This window comes from Notolepis coatsorum, assembly GCF_963971535.1.
Source record: "Notolepis coatsorum genome assembly, chromosome: 2".
Classification (NCBI taxonomy): Eukaryota; Metazoa; Chordata; class Actinopteri; order Aulopiformes; family Paralepididae; genus Notolepis; species Notolepis coatsorum.
This window is the reverse complement of record NC_140166.1, coordinates 140,470,978-140,480,575: the sequence shown is the minus strand read 5'-3', so window position 1 is coordinate 140,480,575 and position 9,598 is coordinate 140,470,978. Positions and strand designations below refer to the sequence as shown.

Below are 9,598 nucleotides of genomic sequence, written 5' to 3'. Positions count from 1 at the left end.
TCATGTGTTTACATTACAGTAAAGCTGCAGGTCTATATTCATGTGTTTACATTACAGTAAATATGCAGGTCTATATTCATGTGTTGACATTACAGTAAATAATGTTTCATGTGTTTACATTACAGTAAATAATGTTTCATGTGTTTACATTACAGTAAATATGCAGGTCTATATTCATGTGTATGTGGAAAGGAAACAATTCTAAAAAAATAATATTAAAACAATAATTTTTTTTTTTATAAAAATAATAATAAAATTACTATGTTGGTCATTCTTGTACGTGTCTAAATGAGAATGATGGTCGACAACAACTGAATTTGGAGGAACTTTGGTCCCCCCTCTCCCAGACGTGATGTCCCTGCTGCGCCCGCTGCTTCTGGACGCGGTGCCCACCATCCAGCAGACGGCGGCCCTGGCCCTGGGACGCCTGGCCGACCACAGTGACCACCTGGCCGAGGCCGTGGTGAAGGGAGACATCCTTCCCCTGCTCGTCTCCTCTCTGGCCCAACAGAACGTACGTATCTCAGAGACATCCTGCCCAGGGGCGTAATTAACGGGGGGGGGACACGGGGGACATGTCCCCTGCATGTTTTCAGAATGCAGTTCTTGTCCCCTGCACTTTTTTACCGTCCAAAACAATGTTACACGATAATAAACGGGGACGCGACGCGGCACTATAGGACCACACGGAAAACGTCTGCTTGTTCCCTCTCTGAGCTCAGGTCTCTGACGACCTGCTATTGTTATGCAAAGACAAGTAGCCAGGTGGGCGCGGCCGGGTAGCGCAACGGACTAAGCGTCTGTCTACCACCACAGAGACAGTGGGATCGAATCCAGCTGTGGTGCCTCCGGCTGTCAGCGGTACCTCCGGCTTGGTCGGTCGTCCATACTGACACAATTGGCAGTGTCAGCGGGTGGGAAGCCGGCGAGGGTGGGTCCTGGTCGTTGTAAAACAGCGACTCCTACAGTTCGGTCGGGGCGCCTGCACAGCAAGGGAAGGATCTGGGAGAGGTAGTGTGACCTTCCACACATTACACTCTCCCAGTGAGAGTCCGCGCTGCCAGGTGAAAAGAAGCGGTGGGCTTGTATACATACCTTGCTGGCTACATGTGTCGGAGGAAGCATGTGATAGTCTCCGCCCTCCCAGACCGACGGTAGGGGGTAGAGTGCGCAACGACCAGGAAGGGGATTGGGAATTGGCATAACGACTAACATTGGGATGGGAGAAAAACGGAAAAAGAAGGAGGAAAAAGATAAGAAAAAAAAGAAAAAAAAGGGGGGGTAGCCAGGTCGGTACTTGATGAGGGACGAGTCACATTTTTGTGCGCACACGCCAAGTACCGACCTGGCTACTTGTCTTTGCATAACAATAGCTCAGGTCGTCAGGTGTGTTCAAATACATAGGACGGAACACACAGAGCTCCCTGCCCCCTCCCCTCAAAGTTAGGTGTGAACGATGGTCTGCGTGATTGCCATGCCATGCAACAGCATTGCTTGGTGTCTGTGAAATATCTGTCTATGACCTTGTTGTATTTAAAAGCCTCTCTAGGCTGTTGTTTTATACATACAGTATGTTGTCTACTTGACCCTCAAAGTGCACCAGATTGATGCATTTGAAATTCTAAATGTTCAACATTTTCGCCGGACCACGGCCATTAAAACACAGTGCCACTAGGTATGAAATCACCAACGCACCACCGACCACGCCCCCAAATGTGTCCCCTCCCTCCACCATTGAAAACAAAACTACGCCCTTGATCCTGGTCTCCTCTCTGGCCCAACAGAACGTAACATAGCCCCTTCTCCACTTTTAAATCAACTATAAAGAGGTGGATCATAAGTAGCAGAAGCTGGGAGTAGTGACCAAAGGGTTTCTAATATGTGCTATTCCTTTTTATTCTTTTATTGTCTATAAAATGGAATATTATTGTATGTATGCAATGTATTATTGGTATTACACAGTTGAACAATTTTATTGTAAGTTGTATGCAATATATCGCCCCCCCCCCCCCCCCCCCCCCCCCCTACCCCCCTCCCTGTTTTCACCCATGCGTGTGGATACTACGTTTGTGGCTGCCTCCCCCTCCTCCCCGGATTCAGCTGAAGCTAACCCGGCCAGCGGCAGCAAGACTGGTGAGCAACATATAGCAGCTTTTTTTCACGCTCCGCTGGCTAACAAGTCTACCCGTTCCAAATCAATAACAAACGCTATCGGGAAAACCTGAAAGTAAGATATATGAGTTAAATCACTCAGTGAGGTGTTATGTCCATGAGAGTGGTGTTTAGTTTACAGCAGCCTTTGAATGAATGAATGAATGAATGAATGAATGAATGAATGAATGAATGAATGAATGAATGAATGAATGAATGAATGAAAACTGTATTTAACAGATTGCAGAATGGGTACAATACAGTACGGCTCAATACACATTTAAGGGGATGCAGACCAGAGAAAGACGTTTGTCTTGTTTACATCAGGGTCCCCCATTTTCAATTAATATATGACTGCCAATAATAGTTTAAATGTCTTCCTTACAATTGTAAGCAGTTATGAAAGACCTGTTTGTGAAAGGCTATTTTTTATTGTTCATATAGAAATCACACCACTGCTTTCTGCTCACTGCTGAGTTAGTCTACCTGCTGAAAGAGTGTTAAGCACATCAGCCTGGCAGACAGTAGTATGGGCATTGCACTATGGTAATTGTATTTTTGCACATTGTTAATCGTGGGCAATGCATCCTTAAATTGTTCAACTGTGAGGTGTTATAAAAGTGTACTGTAAACTGGAGACGGAGAACAATTTTTAAGGTAAAAAATAAACAGCATAATGGGATGCGCAGCAGGGGCATTTTTAGGGTTAGAACACATTGGGGGCTTCAGCCTCTAATGATTCTAGTTCTTCAGTATTCATCTCTAATTACTCTAAAATTGCGTATTTCTGTGTTTTTAAACGATAGCTCCTGATGGGGCTGGTTTCCCAACAAGAGACTCGGTTGATGAAATATGAATTCAGATCGCTAATAAAAAAAATAACATGCGAATTGTCGTGGTGGGCATTCAGGGGGCGGGCTGATAACACGTGTTATGTCGTGGTGGGTTCTCCAATCGGAAAAAAAACTGTATTGTGTGTTTCATTATATACATATGTTTCAGTCTTCTCATAAAAAAAATATTCGATTTTGGGTTCTTTTCCTGCCTTTGGTCCGCTTTGCATTCACATCTCAAATGAACCGCAGCAGGGTTCACTTGCAAGAGTGAATGAGCTTTCACACCACCCGAAACCAACCGGACTATCCGAGGAAATGAACCAGGGTTCGATTAAAGTTTATTATAGTTTGTCACAGTATCATGAGCATGTCTTTGTCAGTGGACACTGGACATGGGTATGGATGGCTCCAGGTGCTGCTGCGTTAAAGTGCACATCTTCAATACCTATCTGTACTATTTAAAAGCACAGTGCAGGACACACTCAAAGGTTATCGCACCTCAGAGATGGCAGTGGATGTATGACAGGACAAAGGCCATAATGGCCTTTGTTGGATTGAGGAACATACTACCAGCCAAAGGAGGAAGCAGAAAAGGATGGACGAGTATGTAGTTGAGTCATCTACTCATCTTGTGGCACAAGCTCAGACCTCAGCTCAGGAGATCAGCTGAGACAGAGACTGTTCTATCCAGTCGTCGACAGAATGCTGCAAGAGCTTGAGAGCAGGTTCTCATGAGTTGGATAACAACTTATGAGAGGCATACAGGCATGTTATCCAGCCTCAGACCAGTTTCTCTCAGTGGAATTGCTGCAACCCCTCGCCAATATCCAACAATTGCCAGAGGAGATCACAGTTGCAAAGTGTTTCCTGGTCAGGACAGGCAGAGATGCAGTCCCTACTATCCAAAGTGTCTTTTCCCTCCTGGATGATAATAATAATAATAATAATAATAATAATAATAATAATAATAATAATAATAATAATAATAATAATAATAATAATAATAATAATAATAATAATAATAATAATAATAATAATAATAATAATAATAATAATAATAATAATAATAATAATAATAATAATAATAATAATAATAATAATAATAATAATAATAATAATAATAATAATAATAATAATAATAATAATAATAATAATAATAATAATAATAATAATAATAATAATAATGCATTTGATTTATAAGGCGCCTTTCAGGACACTAAAAAAATAAGTCCACAAATCGGTGAATGAAAAAATTATAGGATCAAATGAAAACTACTTACTAAAAATGGATGTTTAAAAGTACTAAAAACCAACAATGGGGATGCTGACATCTTAAAAAAAAAATCTTTATTTTATTTTTTTAACTGTACATTTTTTCTTTAAAGCTCCGGGGCTAGAAGAAAAACATCCGGGGCTTTAGGGCTAACGACGCCACTGATGCGCAGTACTAGTAGAGAGAACCAAATATGTAAATCCCTTTTTGTTAATTTATGATTTGCTGCATATATAAGTTATAAAACCAAATCCTATGTCATACCATAGAATTGTATCATTATTTTGCATCGCGTTGAATCGCATCGTATCGCCCTGAATCGCATTATGTTGAATCAAATCGTATCGAATCGAACTGTATCTCAACAGAGGTGAATCGTATCGCATCGCATCGCCCAGTGCTTCAAATGTATCTTTAATGTCCTCAGTGATGGAGATGCACATCCCTAGTGTCCACAGACTCTGACCATGGTTTGTTTTTCTTGTTTTTCTTTTTTCTTTTTATACCACACATCCTGACATACAGACACTACAAACACCCACGTCCACACACCAGTACACAAATCCACTGACACCAATGATGAAGGACCACAATGGAAACAAGCATATGGCTTTATTGTGTTTATTTTTAATCCTATTGGTAAATGGTGATATGTGTATGTGTTATTCCATTCTAAACCAATAAACTATTCTATCTATCTATCTATCTCTCCCCTCCAAACATCCGCAGTGCTACATCCCTGGACTCATTCAAATCTCAACTAAAATCTCACCTCTTCACCAAATTTATTAATGGCTGCCTGATTTCCCTCTTTTCTTTTATTTTTTTTAACTTAATTGTTCCTCTGATCTCCTTCCCCTTAGTTGCCCCCCCCCCCCCACGATGAAAGGCGCTATATAAATCTAAGAAATTATTATTATTATAAATTATTATTATTTTTATTATATTAGTTAAACCACTGGCTATAATGATTTATTACCATAGTGTATTCATACTTGTACCACTGTATATAATAGTTTGATTGTGTTATCTGCATGTAGGCTCCTCTCTGGTCCCAGTCAAGTTGTTGTCCTGATAATAAAACTGTCGTAGTCTATTTATCAAGTCAAGTCAAATGTATTTATAAACCACATTTCATACACAGAGGCGATCCAAAGTGCTGTACACAAAAAAGAAACGATAAAAAGGAGCAGGCACAGCATAAAAGAAAGAATGATTATCTGGAATTAAAAAAATATATAAAAGGAACACAGAAGGGTACAGTATAAAAGTGGTACATTCTCACAAATCTAAGATCTTCTGGCAGTTTATTCCAGCTATGTGTGTCATCATAGTAGCAGAATCCGGCTTCACCATGTCTTGTTTGTGTCCTAGGAACAGTTAGCAGACCAGTCCCTGATGACCTAAGTGGTCTAGAGGAACAGTTAGCAGACCAGTCCCTGATGACCTAAGTGGTCTAGAGGAACAGTTAGCAGACCAGTCCCTGATGACCTAAGTGGTCTAGAGGAACAGTTAGCAGACCAGTCCCTGATGACCTAAGTGGTCTAGAGCAGGGGTTCCCAAACTTTTCAGGCCGGGGCCCAGAAAATAAAGCGTCAGAGAGCCGCGGCCCAATGCACATCGTCTGGCTTTTATTTTTATTTTTTTTGCCAGGCGACCGATTTTTTAAGCCAAATATCACTTCAATCCTATTAAGTTAGTTCAAGTTAGTTATTCATTTATATGTGCTATTTATGAGAGGGCTAACTTGTTGCAAAATAATAATGATAATAATAATAGCCTCATTAAAATACTATTGTTGCTTCGGTTGTTTTCAGCGTTTTATGTGCATAATCTGTTATTTAGTTTGAAATGTTCGTTGAAATAAGTAGATTTTTCGTTTTTGTTTATTTATTAAGTTAATATAAAACCATATAGTCACATTTTAGAATACAATAGAATAGAATTTTAGAATACAACTAGAAACACTGTCCTGGCCTGCTTCTAAGTTCAGTGGCCTGACAAAAAAAAAAAAAAAAAAAAAAAAAAAAAAAAATTTAAATCATCTCGCGGCCCATCCGTGACTGCTCGCGGCCCACCTTTGGGTCGCGACCCCGACTTTGGGAACCACTGGTCTAGAGGAACAGTTAGCAGACCAGTCCCTGATGACCTAGAGGAACAGTTAGCAGACCAGTCCCTGATGACCTAGAGGAACAGTTAGCAGACCAGTCCCTGATGACCTAGAGGAACAGTTAGCAGACCAGTCCCTGATGACCTAGAGGAACAGTTAGCAGACCAGTCCCTGATGACCTAGAGGAACAGTTAGCAGACCAGTCCCTGATGACCTAAGTGGTCTAGAGGGTTCATAGTGTAGAAGCAACTCAGAGATATATTTAGGACCTGACCCGCTAAGTGATTATCGGTTGGTTTGGTCTCACATTTAACTATATCTGTATACATATATCCATACCTATTTCATATTAGTTAAACCACTGGCTAGAAGGATTTATTACCATAGTGTATTCATACTTGTACCACTGTATATAATAACACTGTACATACATTAGCTTAGCATATATACTCCACATTATTCACACTCCACACAAAGTATATCACGGCATACATACCTTATATGTATACTGTATACTTACGGTACTTCATCAGAGCATACATTTAGCATTTTTAGCTTTTAGCATTTTTAGATTATATTATATTATATATATATTGTAACTATATTTATTGTAGGGCAAATATAACTGAGACTCTGAGAGGGCATACATACATACATACCCTCATCTTGCACCTTGATCTTTTTACACTGCCTACTTGCCCATATGTGCATGTCCAGAGTTAATTATATTGTTATATTGTTTACACTGCCTATTTTTATTCTATTTCTATTTTTACTTCTCCACTGTACTATAATTCTATGACCTGTATATCATGTCTTCTACTACCTGTACCTCCCCTCCTCCCTCCCAATGCTGCTATGATGCCTGAATTTCCCCATGGGGATCAATAAAGGAATATCTTATCTTGCACGCACACACACACACACACACACACACACACACACACACACACACACACACACACACACACACACACACACACACACACACACACACACACACACACACACACACACACACACACACACACACACACACACACACACACACACACACACACACACACACACACACACACATGCTATACTGTATACTGCAGTGCACTTTACTGCTATGTTGCACTCTGGTTAGATGCAAACTTTATTTCGTTGTACTCCGTACTTGTACTTGTGCAATGAGTCAATGACAATAAGATAAGATATTCCTTTATTGATCCCCTTGGGGAAATTCAGGTATCATAACAGCATGGAGATGGGGGGGGGGGGGGGGGGGGGGTACAGGTATGGGCAGGGTAATAGTAGAAAGACATAAATGCAGGCAATACAATTATAGTATAGTAGAAAAGTAAAAAAAATAGGCAGTGTAAACATAAACAATATAATTAACTCTGAGTATACACATAATGAGCAAGTGGGCAGTGTGATCAAAGGTGCAGATGGGGGTCTGTCTGCCCTATCAGTTATATTATACATAAATATGGGGGGCGACAGTAATTCAGGAGGTAGGGCGGTCATCTGGTAATCGGAAGGTTTCCGGTTAGAATCCCGCTCCTCCCGGGCAGCGTGTCGAAGTCTCCTTGAGCAAGACACTTAACCCTTAACTGCTCCCAATGAGCAGGTTGGCACCTTGCATGGTCGCCTCCGCCGTCAGTGTGTGAATGTGTTGAGTGAATGAGGGAATGTGAGGGACAAAATTGTAAAGCGCTTTGGATAAAAGAGCTATATAAAATGCACCATTTATAACAATAAATATGGTTACAATAAACACTAGAATCTAAATATATACTAGATTGAAATGTAAACTAATCTATCCACACAGCCCCCTCCGGACCCCTTGTTGCGACTCAGCACCCTCTTGCCCTGCAAGACTCTGTGTAAACCATAGATATATATAAGAAAGGCTAGATGACTCAGCCGCGCTGCTGGCCAATGGAGACCGACGTTGCCACATGGCGGCCATCTTGCCACAGGCAGCACATAACATGAATGTCTATGTCGCATGTACTATTGAAATAACCATAGCTTGCTCAATTCTCAACCGATTTGCAAACAGACAACATCAACAGCTCTACAAAGACGCCCTCAACTCTGCACGCTCCTCCCACTACTCCACTATAATACAGTCTGGCAGCAACAACCCCAGGACTCTGTTTTCCACCATCAACACACTTCTTAAACCCTCTCTGACACAATCTCCTGTTCCTTCACTGTCAGTAAATGTGTCTCCTATCTGTCACATCTCCAAACAAAAATTTACTAAATCCACACCCAACTAACAATTGCCTCCGCCAACACGATCCCCCCTCCGGATTCAACCCCCCCCACCACCGCCCAACCCCCCTTTTACATCCTTCACTGAAATCACCGCATCGGACCTATCCTCCATTCTCTCTACAATGAAAACTTCAACCTGCATCCTGGACCCTATCCCCTCCATCCTAGTCAAGGCTTGTCTCCCTGCCCTTTCTCCCCTAATCACCTCCATCGTAAACTCCTCTCTGACCACTGGCCTATTCCCCCCCGCCCTCAAAATTGCTTCCGTCACCCCCTTACTAAAAAAGCCCGGACTCAACCCTGATACCCTTGATAATTTCCGCCCCATTTCCAACCTCCCCTTCCTCTCAAAAATAATTGAGCGAGCCATTGCCTCCCAATTAAAATCCTACCTCGACAACAATAACCTTTATGATACCTTTCAATCCGGATTCCGCACCAGACACAGCACCGAAACTGCTCTTCTAAAGGTCACCAACAACATACTCCTCTCTGCCGACTCTGGTTCCCTCTCCATCCTCATCCTCCTAGACCTCAGCGCTGCTTTTGAAACCATCAGTCACCCCATCCTCATCACTCGTCTCCAGTCCTCCGTTGGCATCTCCGGAATCCCCCTCACCTTGCTCCAATCATACCTCTCATACAGGCACCAATTCATCTCCATCAACAACTGCAAATCCCCCACTGCCCCCATCACTCATGGTGTCCCCCAAGGCTCAGTACTTGGTCCCCTGCTCTTCATCCTCTACATCAGTGGTGCCCAACCAGTCGATCGCGATTGACAGGTAGATCGCGGGCTGATTTCAAGTAGGTCTCGATTAATAAAATCCGATAATTTTTTTTTATTTATAATTTTTTTTTGCAAAATCAACTCTGCCTTTGTTAACTACAACAAGCAATGCTGTTTGTTATTTAAGATGAGGTCGGACTCGGCACTGACAGATTTGTGTTCAT

The 9,598-nt window shown here is 41.7% G+C and overlaps 1 protein-coding gene across 1 annotated transcript in view; it reads left to right on the top strand.

Moving 5' to 3' along the window:
- Positions 1-352: 352 nt before the first annotated feature.
- LOC311223104 (sperm-associated antigen 6-like) overlaps positions 353-9,598 on the top strand; it is a gene marked incomplete at both ends in the record, with an annotated part of 131,097 nt that continues 121,851 nt past the window's right edge. The window contains one exon of the mRNA XM_084307846.1: positions 353-514. Coding sequence (XP_084163972.1) covers positions 353-514 — 162 coding nt within the window. The remainder of the gene's footprint in view (positions 515-9,598) is intronic.